This window comes from Protopterus annectens, chromosome 10.part0 (assembly GCF_019279795.1).
Source record: "Protopterus annectens isolate FY-2018-M chromosome 10.part0, PAN1.0, whole genome shotgun sequence".
NCBI classification, from domain to species: domain Eukaryota; kingdom Metazoa; phylum Chordata; order Ceratodontiformes; family Protopteridae; genus Protopterus; species Protopterus annectens.
The window spans coordinates 1,724,278,787-1,724,296,492 of record NC_056744.1 but is presented as its reverse complement, the minus strand read 5'-3'; the positions used below and the strand labels follow the sequence as shown (position 1 = coordinate 1,724,296,492).

The following is a 17,706-nucleotide window of genomic DNA, read 5'->3' as shown; positions in this document are numbered from 1 at the left end:
ACACCACAGCCCAGAATACAGCAAAGCCTGTATACTGGTCTAAACTAGTCGAGAAAGGCGGGAAAACAAGGATTATTTTTTTGTTTTTTTTTTTTTTTGTAGAAATACACAGAAAATGCAGAGACAGTGATAAATTAGTTACACAGGCTAGCACACTTTAGTGGGCAGCCTCCACAGTTAAATTAAACAAACAAACAAGCAAACTTTCGATTAAATTCGACTAAATGTAACTTTAAGTGCAGATTTAAAAATAAATGCAGTAATCAGAAAAAAAACAGTTCATGCTAGTTTAAAGTAAGCAACAGAAGCTATTTCCAGTGGAAAAAAAGCAAATATACTTAAATCCAGAAGGTAGTCGCTTTTTCGAGTTCCTTGGCTATGGCTAATCAAGTTCAATGACTGCAAACTGGGAGCCATAACTGACTCTCCGGCTGGCAAGGATATTCCAAAAAGAGCCTTACTGAGACGGACACCTGGTGTCAAAGTCATGGACTCAAGCTAAATGCCAAAAAATGCATAGTCATCCTATCTGGGAAAAACAAAACACCCATGAATTACCACATAGGTGGTAGCCCCCTTAATACAGAAGAGGTAATAAGAGATCTGAGGACCTAGGTATATAGTAATCTCTCCTTTGGCAATCATATTGCCAAAGTAGTTAGGAAATCCTTCTATGTGGCCCATCTAATTACTAAAGGGTTTGCATTTAGAAATAAAGAGGTTATAGTGCCCCTCTACCCATCACTCATCAGACCCATCATAGAGTATAATGCCCCATTTGGGATGTACCTCACAAGACACTTCCAACAGCTAGAAAGACCACAAAAGTACCTCACCAAGAGGATTACTGGCCTCAAACATATGTCCTATGCAGCCTGACTGGAAAAACTCCAGCTGTACTCAGTGGCATATCACTTACTCAGTAGTGATCTCTGCCTGACTTACAAAACCATGTCCAACTCAGAAGTGATGGACATGCTCCACCTAAAGAAATCCAAGTCACTGCGAGCCACTCGCTCTAGTGAGTTAAACCTCGCCACAACAATAAATAGAACATGCTGGAGGGATAAATTCCTGTCACAGAGACTCCCTATGCTTTGGAACAAAATTGCTAACTACATTAGGCAGAGCCCCTCACTAACACTTTTCAAGAGAAACCTTGACGAGAGGATGGGTAACAGAAAATACACCCCTGGGATCACTTCATTGGCTCTTCTTGACACAGGCTCAGTTAATTAATCAATGGGGTGGTGAAAGCTGACACACTCTGGCTAGGCTTATAAATGCCCTTGGGCAGATAGCCTAGTACCTACCTATGAACCTATAACGAGATGTATAACGAGATGCAAACGAAGCAGATCTCAGCCCAAGGGAAACATTCAAAATTCAGACGTATCTGGTCATGATCGAAAGTCTATTAGCTGAACTGGAAAAGCGGATGAAAGCGTATGATGATATTTGTAAAACATTCGGATTTCTCTCAGAGCAAAGAATCTCGTTTCCTCGTACCCAGATGACTTGGAAGACAAACTGGTGGCTGAGCTGATACAGTTTGCTGCATTTATGTGCACTCAGAAACCGGTGACTGTGAACAAATCAGCAGAGCTTACCATGTACAAGCTTTTGTCATCGTTGAATCTTTCTCAGACATTTCCCAACGTCGAGATTGGGTTGCGCATCTATCTGTGCATGATGGTGTCCAATGCTTCTGGCAAGTGGAGCTTCTCAAAGTTGGGAATAGTCAAAGGACAGCTGCGGTCCTCAATGGGGCAGGAAAGACCAAGCATGTTGGCGCTTATGAGCATTAGCGGTTGCACAGCCTTGACTTCACTGACATGATCGAAGAATTCGTGTTTGCTAAAGCTCGAAAAACAGCAATATAAGTAAGCAGCACTTGCGCAGTAGTAAGAGTGACAATATTCCTAGGTAGGCTCGGTTCAGTTGATCTAGTTTAGCCTTTTCTGCATTAAGTGCACTTTTCAGACAATTGCTATTGAATGTTGATGTTACATAGCTTGATGTTAATCTCGAGTTGCTACGATAATACATCAGCACGTCGTTATTATTATTCATGTTCAATAAAGGCTGGCTGGTTGCGTCACAATAATTAAGGCTTCTTAGTCAGTCTGACTGCGCATGTACGGTGAGTGCCGAATGCACATGCACCAATGCCGAGAAAAAATAAGCCCTTTTTGCGCTGCAGCATCAGGCTCAATTTGGTCTTAATCCGGCCTTGCTCGCCACTGTAAAATTTATGTTACTACACTGAAAGGTAGTCTGTACCATTACTCAATAAAGACAATTGAGTCGGTTCAATCTGATATGAACATTCCTTTACTGCATACAAGCTAACATCTAGTATAACAATGAAAGATACACATGTAACAAAACTGTACTTCAGCTTTACAGAATCATGCCTGTAAGAATCAATGTCTCTCATACAAAAGAAGTCCAAACTTTATAGTCTCTTTCTTGCTAAAATCAGAAGTTTAGAGAATATGCTAGAATAATAAGTCTTTCCCATGAAGCTGGGCTGCTGACAGTTTGTTAACAGCTTGTTTCCCCATGTTTCAAACATTCCGTTCCAGAAGAATAACTCCTCGGCCTTGCTCTTATCTTGCATGTCCTGTTGATAGAGACACAGCTGCATACAAGAGTTCATCTTGACCTGCTTGTATATAGTGAATTTCACAAACTGCATAGTTTATAAAGATAAAATATTTTACTTCTGATTTCTAATAACAATGAATGCCAAGCTATATGCTTTAAACAAAGTGCACTTTTGTACTACACTGAAAAACAGAGCATTTATTTTACATTTTCAGACGAATCCACTGAAAGCCATTTTTAACTTGTTCACTGCTGAAAGCAGAATATATCAAATCTCACAAATCCTGTAACATTAATAAATGCAGCACATGTAATACAGCCTTCTATGATAAGGGTATCTCTGGTTTCCTATGTCTGTACGTAGGGCTACATGTAGTTGTCCTGTAACATTACTAAATGTAGCACATGTAATACAGCCTTCTATGATAAGGGAATCTGTGTCTTCGTATGTGTATAAGTAGGATTACATGTAGTTATCCTGTAACATTACTAAATGCAGCACATGTAATACAGCCTTCTATGATAAGGGTATCTCTGGTTTCCTATGTCCGTAAGTAGGACTACATGTAGTCATCCTGTAACATTAATAAATGCAGCTCATGTAATACATCCTTCTATGATAAGGGTATCTCTGGTTTCCTACGTCTGTAAGTAGGACTACATGTAGTTTTCGTGTAACATTAATAAATGCAGCACATGTAATACTGCCTTCTATGATAAGGGTATCTCTGGTTTCCTATGTCTAAGTATGACTACATGTTGTTATCCTGAAACATTAATAAATGCAGCACATGTAATACATCCTTCTATGATAGGGGTATCTCTGGTTTCCTATGTCTGTAAGTAGGACTACATGTAGTTATCCTGTAACATTAATAAATACAGCACATGTAATACAGCCTTCTATAATAAGGGTGTCTCTGGTTTCCTATGTCTGTAAATAGGACTACATGTAGTTATCCTGTAACATTAATAAATGCAGCACATGTAATACAGCCTTCTATGATAAGGGTATATCTGTAAGTAGGACTACATGTAGTTATCCTGTAACATTAATAAATGCAGCACATGTAATACAGCCTTCTATGATAAGGGTATCTCTGGTTTCCTATGTCTGTAAGTAGGACTACATGTAGTTATCCTGTAACATTAATAAATGCAGCACATGTAATACAGCCTTCTATGATAAGGGTATATCTGTAAGTAGGACTACATGTAGTTATCCTGTAACATTAATAAATGCAGCACATGTAATACAGCCTTCTATGATAAGGGTATATCTCTGGTTTCCTAAGTCTGTAAGTAGGACAATATGTAGTTATCCTGTAACATTAATAAATGCAGCACATGTACTACAGCCTTCTATGATATGGGTATCTCAGGTTTCCTATGTCTGTAAGTAGGACTACATGTAGTTATCATGTAACATTAATAAATGCAGCACATGTAATACAGCCTTTTGTGATAAGGGTATCTCTTGTTTCCTACGTCTGTATGTAGGACTACATGTAGTTATCCTGTAACATTAATAAATGCAGCACATGTAATACATCCTTCTACAATAAGGGTATCTCTGGTTTCCTATGTCTGTAAGTAGGACTACATGTAGTTATCCTGCAACATTCATAATTACAGCACATGTAATACATCCTTCTATGATAAGGGTATCTCTGGTTTCTTATGTCTGTAAGTAGCACTACATGTAGTTATCCTGTAACACTAATAAATGCAGCTCATGTAATACAGCCTTCTATTATAAGGGTATATCTGGTTTCCTATGTCTGTAAGTAGGACTACATGTAGTTATCCTGTAACATTCATAAATGCAGCACATGTAATACATCCTTCTATGATAAGGGCATCTCTGGTTTCCTATGTCTGTAAGTAGGACTACATGTAGTTATCCTGTGACATTAATAAATGCAGCACATGCAATACAGCCTTCTATGATAAGGGTATCTCTGGTTTCCTATGTCTGTAAGTAGGACTACATGTAGTTATCCTGTAACATTAATAAATGCAGCACATGTAATACATCCTTCTATGATAAGGGTATCTCTGGTTTCCTATGTCTGTAAGTAGGACTACATGTAGTTATCCTGGAACATTAATAAATGCAGCACATATGACACAGCCTTCTATGATACGGTAGATCAGTTCCCCAAGTAGTAGTTTAATACACACACTCCTTATTCACTGCACTTTCCTGATGTGATTTAAGGAAGAAGCACAAGAAAAGCTATTTGAGAACTGTAGGACATTTTTACTTAAGATTATTTTTTTTTTCAAATTTCTTTGCCTTTCCTACATAATATCCATCAGAAGAAAAACAGCTGGCTAGGTACACAACTGCTTGAGTGTTGCAGGCACACATACCCCTGCAGGTGTTACTACACAAGGCCTAACACTGATCAAAGTACACCATTTGTATGACACACATTTTTTCATAAAAGCATTTGCCTATTCTGTAGTTTTATTCCTCTGTCCATCTCGAACATTTCTTTTTCTGTGGACTGCAAGGATATTAACAAGAATATTTATTGTTTGTGCTCCAAAAGGTCTCTTTAGAGGTCATCTTCAGAGGTCATCCTTTGAACTTTATTCTACAATAAAGACAGTTGATGTGGACACAACTAATGCTACTAGGGTAAAAGTCATAAATTCTATAATTTATAATTTGTATTTTATTGTTCAATTTTATTATCAAGAATATAACTTTACATATAAAGAATTTATCTGATAAATAAAACATCTATTCATTTTTTTTTAATTTCGAAGGCTTAATTTTTAGATGAAATAAAACTATTTAACACTAAAAAGTTTATTTTTATTTTATATAATTCATATGTGATAGTGTATTATTACCCATAACATTTATTGAGGATATATTTTACTGTGAGACTGTATGACTTTAAAACACCTTTCAAGTCAGCTGGTGTAATAAGACCATGTTACTTTGTTATATAAAATGTGAAGTTAGGGCATACAAGCATTTTCTGAAGTCCAAAAGGAGAAAAGTGCTAAAAATTCTATTAAAACATGGGAGACATTTCCTATGACTTTGTTCAGTATGCCTATTGGTATGGAATGTGTTGTGGTTGTCCTACCCCAAGACAACACTGTCCATCTTAAAAGTCAAGGTGTAGCAATGAGTGTTCACCATTCAGTTAACCAGTGTAAGTACAGGGCATACTTGTGAAACTGCCCATCTTACCTTCAAACTCTAGCAATGCAGGGCCTCCCTTTCAGGCCTTTCTGATTACATCCCACATATCTATAGCCTTACACTTACTTGTTACTCTGCCTCTGTGTGTCATTGACTGGTCACCATTCAGGTAACCAGTGTAAGTACAGGGCATACTTGTGAAACTGTCCATCTTACCTTCAAACTCTAGTAATGCAGGGCCTCCCTTTCAGGCCTTTCTGATTACATCCCACATATCTATATCCTTACACTTACTTGTTACTCTGCCTCTGTGTGTCATTGACTGGTCACCATTCAGGTAACCAGTGTAAGTACAGGGCATACATTGACTGGTCACCATTCAGGTAACCAGTGTAACAAAGTACAGGGCATACTTGTGAAACTGCCCATCTTACCTTCAAACTCTAGTAATGCAGGGCCTCCCTTTCAGGCCTTTCTGATTACATCCCACATATCTATATCCTTACACTTACTTGTTACTCTGCCTCTGTGTGTCATTGACTGGTCACCATTCAGGTAACCAGTGTAAGTACAGGGCATACTTGTGAAACTGTCCATCTTACCTTCAAACTCTAGTAATGCAGGTCCTCCCTTTCAAGACTTTCTGACTGCATCCTGCAAGTCTATTTCCTTACACTTATTTGTTACTCTGCCTTTGTGTGTCATTATTGTACGGACTGAGACACATGAAAATTGTTCAAGACCAGTGATTTTATGCTATGAACCACATAAACATCTGACAGCCCCTGGGTGGGTATAAAGTGACAAATCTGTATGTGGGGCTGGTGAGCTACTGGGATCCAAAGCAGGAACTGGAGGAAAACTGGAGCTGCAGGTCTACATCAGAAGCTCTGTCTTGAGTGCTCTGTTATTGTACAGGGCAGAGCAGAGCAGTTTAGTATCTTCACTACAATCTTGCAGAACTAGGTTTGATTCCCACAATATCCACCTTCCTAATGCATGATACTAGACCCCTTTGTCATTTGTGAAAGGGGCCAAACATATCTAACAGGTTTTACAATGTAAATAAATAGTACATTATAAACATACAGAAATAATTATTTCATAAGAGTGACTCCTAGATCTCTGCATTACTACTTTCTTTAGACAGAGAAAGAGAATATTCAGTATTTCATGGGGCAGTGCACATTTACCAAGAGATTGCCGTTTCATGTAAAAGAAACAATAGATAAACCTGACAGGATATATAGAGGAGAAGAATATGAAAAGGTAGAATTAATAAAAATGTAATTTACAACATTGTCATACACAGCATAACCCACAGAAAGAGATTATTCATGACTATATAGATTCATTATAGAATGGTATTAAAATAGCTGTCATGACATCTGAAGTTAAAAGGTGGCAGAGATCTTTCCCCAGTACAATGCATACATTTCTGAAGGATTCATCTGTTTTCTTCTACACACCTACAGGTTTCAGGATTCAGGGTTAGTGGGGAGTTTGTATGCTTCTCTTATGTCTTATTAACTCAAACTTCAGTCTGCTTCCTAAAAATATGTTGACTGAACAGGTTTCTATAAAGTGCACACCTGGATCCATATTCATTAACCACTGTGGTCCAGGTCATCGCTAAAGATGGTCTACAATGGACCAGATCACTTATCAAAGAGTTGAGATGTCGTTTTGACACTGCATTTTAATAGGACACCCCTACTTCTTACAATAAAGATCTACCTAAATAGGATAGAACCACACATACCTACTGAAATCAGTGTTTCATAGTTCTGTATCATCACTTCTCGGTGAAGCTCCTTGTCTTGTTTTCTTAACATCTTCCACTCTTCTTCTGAAAACATGACAGCTAGATCCTCAAAGCTTTCTGGAACCTGTAAAGAGAGACACATTGTGTGGTTCATATTTTTTTTCTTTTACTGCTAATGACATAAAAGCTGCCATTTTCAGCAGGATACACTGGCATTTGCCACTAGAAGGGAAATTCTTATGCTAAAACTGCAACAGTGGTCATACATTAACTAAGAATTAAGTCACCATTTCATTCTAATGAGTATAGGCAGCCACACCATTTCAGTAATTCTGAAGGGTAATACTTGCAGAGAAAAGAAAATACCAGAAGTCTTTTTAATACAAATTCAAATGAAATGGGAGGTTGATATTTGTCTGATTGAGTTTAATAAATGATAATAGATAATAAAAATGCCAGCATAAAGGCAAATGACCAAAGCATAGCAGACTATCTATATGCCAGGGATTTTAATTTCTCTTAAAAGTGAGTTTACCTTGTGCTCTGTTGAAAGAAAGGAGGAACACCAAGCAAAGGAGTTTAAAGACAGACAGTTAAACCGCCCATTTCTGGGCACATGTCAACAACTGATAGCAGGAAATGAGCGATTGGGATTAGCCAAAAGCAAGACATAAAAGTCAATCTATCCTTCAGGTGAACTGATCAAGGACAGGAGTAACATGTCTTGAAGTTAAGAAGAAGTACCCCCTGCGATCCAACAGACTGGTACCCCTAAAACTAAAGTTGAAAATTAAAAAGGAAAGAAAGAAAGCTCTACTTCAACCCTGAAAAAAATTCTCGTCTTCTAATTTTTATAAGGTCATTTTATTTAATCATTTAAACAGCAACACAGCTGATACTTGTCAAATGAATACTAGCCTCAATACTGAATGACTACTGCTGGCACAGCATTGCTGGCACTCCACTTCTGCTTGACCAGCACTGTCTATCATGGTCCCTAACAAGTTGCACCTGGGACAGCCACAACCTTCACCCTCTCCTAGCCATGCATCAAATTAAGCTACAAGGACACAGGTCCATTTTCTGCATCTGCTGACTTAAGATAATAAAGGAATAAAACAGCAGACATTTGCCTGTTCCAGTTGTGCAACTAAGGATTTCTGAACGTTGTAGGTTAAAAATAACTCTCCCCTCCATTCTACTTTTCCACAGAACAAGTTTAGCAATGAGGCACGAATGGGAAATCAGCAAAACAAATATATTAAGGAAAAATCAATTAAGACTTGGTGACATGATTCAGAGAATGGAAAACAAGAAGCTGGAGGGGAACTTAGGAGAACAGTGGGACCATGACAGAGTGAGGGGTGGAAACATGAGAATGGACATAAAATTTAGTGATTGGGGTAGCAGTATGGTTGAAGAAGCTGTTGGGAGATGGCTGCTGAAAAACAGGAAGGTTATACAAAGTGGTCTGGCACATCAGTCAGGGTTTAGGAGAGAAAGATACCTAATCTGAGGTAGAAGACTCAGTGGTCTGGATTAATGTAAGGGCTATGGAACAGTTAAGGAAATTAATTAAGTGGTCAGTGACAGAAGTATGTATGGAGTGGCCAATGAGATGGGAGTATAAAGGAACTGATGGTAACAGCTGTGGGGAGAGCCTATCCAAAGACAAGCATCTGATGATTCCAGATGTTAGCTACACTGGTGAATAACGGCAGCAATCTGGTTAGTGAGGAGAGAGACAGAATGAAATATAGACAATAATAGGTACATGCAGCATATAAAACCATACCATGAAATTAATTCTAAGGGGTAATAGTCTGCCCATTTCAAGGGCTGTAGAGTTTCTGTTATGCTTGCTTCCCATGTGTAAATGGTTTGATACTGAACAGAACATTTGGCAACATCCATAGGCATTGCACTTAGGCATAGCTGGACTTTGCACTGGCAGTGCCCAAGCACGCCTTAGTTAAAATGGCGGACAACTACACTTAGAACCAGCTACTTTAGTAAGTTTGCAAAAAAAAAAACAAAACAAATTAAATGATACAGTTAGATGTAAATCAGGAATGGCTGTAAACTGTGTGATGATCTTATCTAAACAATGCATTTTTCCTGCCTGCTTGCAATTCATAGTAACATTTCTTTTGTGTGTTCCCTCACTGTGCACATATACTTAGCAAAGAGGAAGTCATGCCTTTTCTACCCTTGTAATTTGTGAAGATGCTTGTGATAACTGCTACCTTGGGTATTTCCTGCTGAGAACTGCTTGCTCTTACCAAAACTAGTGGTGCTGGATGGTCAAGAAGGTACAGACATCTTGGTCTTTGGCTATTTCCATGCACTCATTTCCTATCAATGGATAACATGGTCAGTACCCCCCCCCCCCCAGAGTGTATGGTAGCCTAAAAAGCTGCCAGCATCACAAGTTTCAGAACCTGGAAAAGGCAGAAGTTGACTATGCAGTGGGGAGACACCTTCAATCAACAGAAACTCTTCTTTAGCAGGTAGAAGACTTGCTGACCCAAATGTCTTTGACCATTAAGCCACCAGAGGCCCCCATCCACATATCATCAGGGTTCCCTCTGAAGACCAGTCAAGGAGGGGTGATATGTGAGGTCCTTCAGACTGGGATGTGACCTGTGCTGCACAAATCCTCACCCTTCCACTTTTGTGTCTGCTATCAGTATGTCTTCCACTTTTGTGTCTGCTATCAGTATGTCTTCTGTCCCTCACCATTGTGGGCCCACCATAATACTCCTGTCTTGTCCATATTTTATGCTGCAAGCTGCAGCCATTCCTTAACTCTTCCTTACACCTCTCTCCTACACCTTCTTCCGTTACTCCTTCCTGAACTTCTCATATTAAAAAACTAGGGGGTCTAGCCCCTGCAAAGACTTGCTGCCTCTCCCCTCATCTCCCACCCCCTCTAACACAACCCTCTTTATGCCTTCCTTCTGTGTGTCCCTCATCTTCTCTTTCCCTCATTTCCAGCTCTCCTATTTTTCCCCTTTCCAGTCTTACAAAAGACCAGTCAAGGTGTCCACTTAAGCACATCCCTACAATCAGTAAATAAAAGCTTTTAGCAGTTTAACTTGATTTCTAAACAGCTGTGCTGAGCGCAGGTTTTCTCAAATAACTAACTGTTAGTGGTATGTACAGGCTAGCACAGGCTTTCAATCACTTATAAAGAATACAAACAGCAGAAAGAAATTGCCACTTTACATTCAAGTGGCTTCCATGACATATAACAGACTATGTTTAATAGATTTTACAGTATTTCAGATAGCCACAAATGTTGCGGTCATTTCTGTACAGCACACCATTTTTCTGTAATCAGCACCATTCATTGGTGCTTACCACATTTATGTAAAGGTACAGTGGCACTCTTCTCAGGTTACCATTGCACATATGCAAGCTGAGGGACTATGAATGCCACCCAATGTTTTTCTTCTGGTGTTTCCACAACAGTACATAACCAGCTCAATTAATCTGTGCATTGTCTATACATGACGTTTACAGCATTTTGCAGGAAATACAAAACAAAAAATATAAATGCAACCACAGAGGTAAGAATCTCCATTTCTACACATCGCACTGAATGGCTTCTAATACATATAAATGTAATTACAGCAGTAACATTTATGAAGATGAAAAGGATGAGATGCAAGCACAAGACTAGATTATTACCCTACAGATGTCACTTGTGTACCACTACAGTACCGGCACAAATATTCTTCATACGTAAAGAAAAAAAAAACAGCAGGTATCAAAATGTTTAGTGTCGACACAATACGAACTGTTTACAAACAGTGTGCATGCGTGCATGCAATACGTTTTACCGTTACTAAGGTTAGCAGCAACAAAAAAGTTTAGTAACAAATGCTCATACACAGACACACACAGATAGGTCTGAATCATACTCTCAACCTTCCATCTCCTAAATGAGGAACACTGCCCCCAAAATGTGGAACAAATGGGCAAAATGTGGAACACCTCCCAAGAGCTTACTACCACCTTCAACTAGGAAGGTCACAGGATGGTTAAAATGTGCTACTTTATACTTATAAAAACTTATGAATTAATATGATTCAGTACTATTTAGCATGGATATCAGTTAAAAAAAATTCCTAACAATGAATGTGTGACAGACCCTTTTCAAGTGGAACTTTAAGAAACATGGACTTTTTAGCATTCAAAATGAGGAACGTTCCTCGTAATGAGTTACACTTGAGAGGTATGGTCTGAATTATCAAACCATTACTTGTGTAATGAGACTGGTACCACTGAGAGCTATAAAACAGTCGAGAGAAGTGTGTGTGTACACACACACACACACACACACACACACACACACACACACACACACACACACACACACACACACACACATGAAAGCAGGGGTTCAACATTTACTCTGTGCACTAACCAGTTAGCAGAACTCTATGCCAGTAGAATAAATGTGAAAGTATTTATTCCCCATTACAGACATCATTGTTCTAACATGCATATGCAGACTGTTACTATCAAGTCATCAGTGAAGTGGCCCATGGGTTTGCCTTAGTTATCCAATTCTCTGAGATGGAATTCAACCAGAAAAACTGAGGAGTGGGTGATGGGTGCAAGTCACCCCTGGAAATATGGGGCGGGGGGTTCTGTTAACCATCTCAGACCATGTAGACACACACTAAATCCTCTTAGAATCCATTTACTTAGCCAATTACTGAAGCTGGTTATTTTATCCTTGAACTTCGGCATCATTCTTGGTAACAGTAAAATGCTGCTCAATTCCAGAGCCTAGCTTTCTTCAAAGACATGAGCAGAGAGAGTCTGGCTGTGTCTACTCATCTCCCTTAAAGTGGAATGTCTATCATTCAACCCCTCGTGGCAAACTACAAAGTTGTAATTGTAAATGGGATGATGCAGAGGCCTAAGGACCCTAGTGACATCCCTAAACCTAGCATCATACACAGCTGTCACCTTGTCCTTTGCCAGCCTGGTGACCATGATCTCTCTATGTCTTGAAATGTAATTACCAATGATCAACATATTTCCTGGAATGCCTTACAAGACCTTAACGGTACAGGTGACTTGGGTGTAGGTATACTGTTAGCATTTTGACAACATGGCTGACATAAGCTAGCAGGATGTCAACTAGACCTTGGAGGTTAAGGAAAGGTTTAACGACCTCAGCATATGTTGCAGTGAAGTTGTGGAACTGTTTTACTATGTTATGTTGTGTTGTTTAATGGGTTACGGGTGGGACAAAGAGTGAGAGACACTAGGCCTCCAGATTTGATAAACAATGCATCTCGGTCTCTAGTGCAACCAGTGAATCTTAGAACTTGGCTAACAGTAAACATGAAACAGTAGTTATACTGCCTCAAAAATCAGAAACAAATAAGTTCTTCAAGGATGAGACTAAAGTATATTCAGACTTGACAGTTACATGCAGTGTTCTTTTAGTTCAATTAATTACACAAATGACTGCTGATAGAATATACTCTCAGTATGGATCTACAAGCAATGCAAACAGTGATAGTTGATGACACCCATGTATAACTAGCTTGCTTACACAGTAAGTGGATCAGCTCTGAGTGAGAGTCTTTTAGAAGGTCATTGGTTTCGCCCATAGTTATATGTCGGCACTCAGTATTCTGGGTCTATGGATCACAACAGGAGGGAAAATTAATTTAAACAGTTTGAGAGGAGTGGCTTCACACAAAAAATACTTTTGGGTGTTTACTGGTGAGGGTCAATGAAAGATGAGAAGGAAGGTAAATTGTGGTAAAATTAACATGAGGGGCAGATAACTACAATGCAATAGGTTTAATAACAGAACAGGAACATAGTGGAATGATGTTAAATCTTTAAATTTGTGGGACATGCAAAACTTATTTTTTCATTGGAACTATAATGGTTTAGGACTCAGTAGATGATCATGAGAACGACATAAAACAGAATGAAAGACGGAGTTGGGTTTGGTGCTTTGTATAATTTACTGATGAGAGAGAGAATTGCATGTAGCATCAAACTGATAAGAGCAGGACTATAAAAAGAACTAGCGATGACACATGACAAATCACTGATTATGTGGTTTGAATATTTTAGACTGAAAGCATGACCGAGAAGCTGGACATTGTAAAATAAGAACTATAACACATGGGGAAAGTAATACTGAAAATGAATAAAAAGAAATTAAAGTGAACACGAAACTATTGGCAACCTTAAGAGATAGGATGGGCCTGCTTATAAAAATAGCACTTAGACAGTACACCAAATACAAGCAATATACACGAGCCAGTCAGCCTACAGCTCTGCTACTCAACCAAAGATATTCTAATCATTTGGATACTGTTTACAAGTCCTACTTTCACAGTTTTTCTGCACTGTATCGCAACAGTGTCTATTATACATCTCAACTTCATGTTCAAGAATTCAGGCCAAAGCCAGAAAGAATGGGAAGACAAAGGCCCAAAATCAGAAACAATTGAGGAACATTACTCCAGTTCACTTAAAATGTTAATAAAGCAACTGGTTCTGTATTAAGAAGTACTTTCAGAAGGGCAAGAAAGAAACTCTGATGTCTAGCATTAACAACTGCCTGTAATCCTCAGTAATTTACCAAAAAATGAAAATTTTTTGAGGGACATGCAAAAATATAACGTAAAACAAGGAGTGTTCTGCAAAATTCTTGACAGCTGAGAGATAGGTTAGCAGATCTTACCACTGTGTATTTCTGTGTACTGCAATGGCTAGACACATTAACCTCCGTAACCTTATATTGTCTACTAGTGTTTTCCTCTGCATGTCTCAATATAAATGGACAATGCCTAGATGGAACTTTACAATCAACAAACAAACAAAGTTTAAACAATGCATGTTCTGTATTGGTGGTGTTTTGCATTATTTGCAAAATCCTTGATAAATACACTTCTGCAATACATAAAGAAAAACATATCACTGTTTATACTAAATCAACTGCCCAACCTTGTATATAAAATAAAACACATGTAACGAAAGAACACTTACAGTTAGAATATCAACAGTCTTCTGTTTTATAGGCTCCGACTTATCATACAATGCTTTACATGTTGCAGTAACATCACTTTTAATGTTTTCAGCATTTTCTTTCATCTCTTCCAGAGTCAGTGTTATTTCCTTCCTGAACTCCAAGCTGCCAGTGGGTACTTTCACACTGGTGACCACAGCATCATGTTTTGTACATTCAAGGTTTTCTTCCTTCTGTTTTAGAACTGCCACATTGTTATTTTTAAGCTGTTGGAGTAATTTTTGCTCCCAGTCATGTAGTAACAGGTGCAGTTTTGTAAACTCTTGTATGACGTATTGTTCCAAACTATAAGCATCATCCTGGAAAACAAACACAGAAAGAATCAAGTTGAGTGGCTGTACATCACAATGTCAGTTTTGTCTATGCACCTCTTCTCATACAACCAAATGAGTGAAGGTCAGTCCTGTCAGAGAGGCCAAGCATCTGTCCATGACATTTGTGACCCAATTTCAACACTTAGTCCATGACAAGAAAAGAGGGACAACTACCTAGGGTACTTTCTGAGAATGTTCAAAGGGGATGCCAATATAAAGATGATCCCCCTCCCCAAAAAAGGCACTGGAAATTGATGATTATGGGAGGAGGAAAACACAAAAAAGGGAAAAGGCACGTAGCTGTGTATTTGAGGGGTTGGTTTCTGCCAGTTCCATCTCTGTTATACAGCCTGGATGTTCTCTGATAACTAAATTGTCTCTCTGGATATGTCCAATTGTCAAGAGGCTATAATTCTAAGAAACCTCTCCAGCCATCAGGAACAAAGTGAGCTTAGTCCCTACAAGAACATTAATATATGATTAGTAAGAGAAATGCTGAGAAACCATTTTGACTGTGCTATGACCTCAGTCAGAGCAGCAGAGCAAGGCCTCATCAGTTGGGTCATACTGTTGTATGGAATTTGTTTAAAAAAAAGTGAATAAGTGGGGGATTATACATATAAAAGTTATTTCTACAATGTAAAAACTGGCACATAAACACACAAATAACTGCCATGATTCAGCCACAGCAAATAAGAATTTGCAATGCATCTGTAATTATGTGTTCTACATTGGGCCAGTCTTAGGTCTTTGTATGAAATTTGGGTACATACATGTGATGTAGCAGGACATGTAGGCGTCTGATGTTGGGAAACACATGGGATGCAGAATGGGTGGTACTGACCTACGGGAGATGCTGTTCACAGTGGGTACATAATGGCTCATGTGACACCTTCATAACTTCCTTTCAATACATTAACCAGAAATGGGGATTATCCAAGTATTAGATAATAAGGTTCATTGCCATTAGCTCAACCTTTAAAGACAAAAATCAGTCTGAACTTTCTTCCTGTTCCCTTCATTAGGAACACTGCAAAAAGTACAGTGTGTAAAACTTACCATAAAAGAGTAGACGCCCTTCTCATCTCTGTTGCAGTGCTCTTCACTGAAGGAAGCTCCTGCCAAGGACAGTCCAACATCCAGGCAACATACCAAAGCCTTTACATCTTATACCTGCCGTACGTCTCACATATGTTCTTCGCATTGGGTGTGGGGCATGAAGGTCACATATGAACACAAACATTCAGAAATGAATTGCCTCAGGAGAAACAAAATACTCCTCTCCCCAAAGACAATGCAGAACATGTATATCCAGAAGAAAAAAGTTCAGAATTGAAAGGAAGTTAGAGTCGCTCAGCAAGGATGGTCACAAAAGACAGGGATAAGAGCCATAACAGAGGGAGGAAGGAAGGAGGGGCCAAATACTGCCACAGTGAAGAGAAAGACATCTACTGTTATGGTAAGAGTTTCCACAACTGTACCAAGCCATTCAAAGTTACTGTTGCAGTATTCATAACAAATGGGAAAGTACAAGACCTAAGAGGAAGATTGGGAGGAGGAAGACACAGAAGAGCCCTTTACAAACCCATGCAGAATAGCCCTGGCAAAACTTGACCTGGGCCTGGAAACAACATCCAATTGTAATGCTGAGTAAAATTATGAACAGTGGACCAAGTAAGCAACTTCAAGGATGGAATTAGTGTCCAAATCCTTAAAAAAGACACAAGCAGAGGCAATCACCCTAGTAGAATGTGCATTTACAGATGAAGAAACACATTTGCCATGAAATAAATTAAAGGAAATGGCCTTAGAGATCCAGGTAGAGATGGTTTACTTGGAAACAGCTAAAGTCCTGGGATAAAAAGGAAACTAAAAGTTGCTCAGATTTGTGAATAACTTTTATTTTATCCAAATAATATCTGGGCTGTCTACACAGGCCCAGGAAGTGAAGAACCTTCTCACTGTCAGACTAAGAAGGGAAAAAAAGGACAGAAGTTGAATAGACTGTTTAAAGGACAACTCATTGACCATCTTAGGTGTAAAAGGAGGATTAGTACAAAGAGACACCCCATCTCTGTGAAAAATTTAAAAAAGGAGAAATAGCCATAACAGCCTGAAGCTCAAGATTTCTACTGGCAGAAGTTAAAAGCCAACAAATGAACAATTCCAAGTACAAAGTTGCAAGAAAGCTGAACTAGTGGGTTCGAAAGCAGTCCAAGTCAATTTTAAGAGAAAAACTGAGGTCCCAAGAAGGAGGACTAGATTTTTTCAAAGGCCTGATATGATAGATGAGTTTCAGTAACTGCTTGACCTCAAACTGAGAGGCCAAAGGAGGACTGAATGCTAGACAAGCAGAGATAGCAGGCAGGTGAGCTTTAACTCAAGAATACACCAAGCCAGCATGGAGATTATCACAGAAATTATAAAAATCAGAGGAACCCCTAGTGAGAAGGGATCCTTATAGAAGACGAGCACCAAACAAAAAATCTTTTCCATTTAGGCATATATGCTTTTCTTTAAGAATATTTTTATTAAATTTAACATACTTACAATATATACACAGAAAGGAAGAAATTCAACATCACAAATTGTTATACAACATTAGGAATATATTGAATCAAGGTAATTTAATTTACATTTGGTTACCACGAAAGTCTGACTGGACACAAGTCCTTTTTCAGCAGAGGCTCAAGAAGAAAAGCTCTATGTTTATGAACAATAATTATTACAATAAATGAAAGATACACAGAAGTTAATATATACAATTTAGGAAGTG

The 17,706-nt window shown here is 38.6% G+C and overlaps 1 protein-coding gene across 2 annotated transcripts in view; it reads right to left on the bottom strand.

Moving 5' to 3' along the window:
- Window positions 1-2,316: 2,316 nt before the first annotated feature.
- Window positions 2,317-17,706, bottom strand: part of LOC122813961 (nuclear factor 7, brain-like) — a 102,308-nt gene continuing 86,918 nt past the window's right edge. For both annotated transcript variants that reach the window (XM_044086511.1, XM_044086510.1), the window contains 3 exons: window positions 14,577-14,915; window positions 7,539-7,665; window positions 2,317-2,626 (listed from right to left, as the gene is read on the bottom strand). In XM_044086511.1, the coding sequence (XP_043942446.1) occupies window positions 2,613-2,626; window positions 7,539-7,665; window positions 14,577-14,915 (480 nt within the window). In that variant the 3' untranslated portion in view covers window positions 2,317-2,612. The remainder of the gene's footprint in view (window positions 2,627-7,538; window positions 7,666-14,576; window positions 14,916-17,706) is intronic.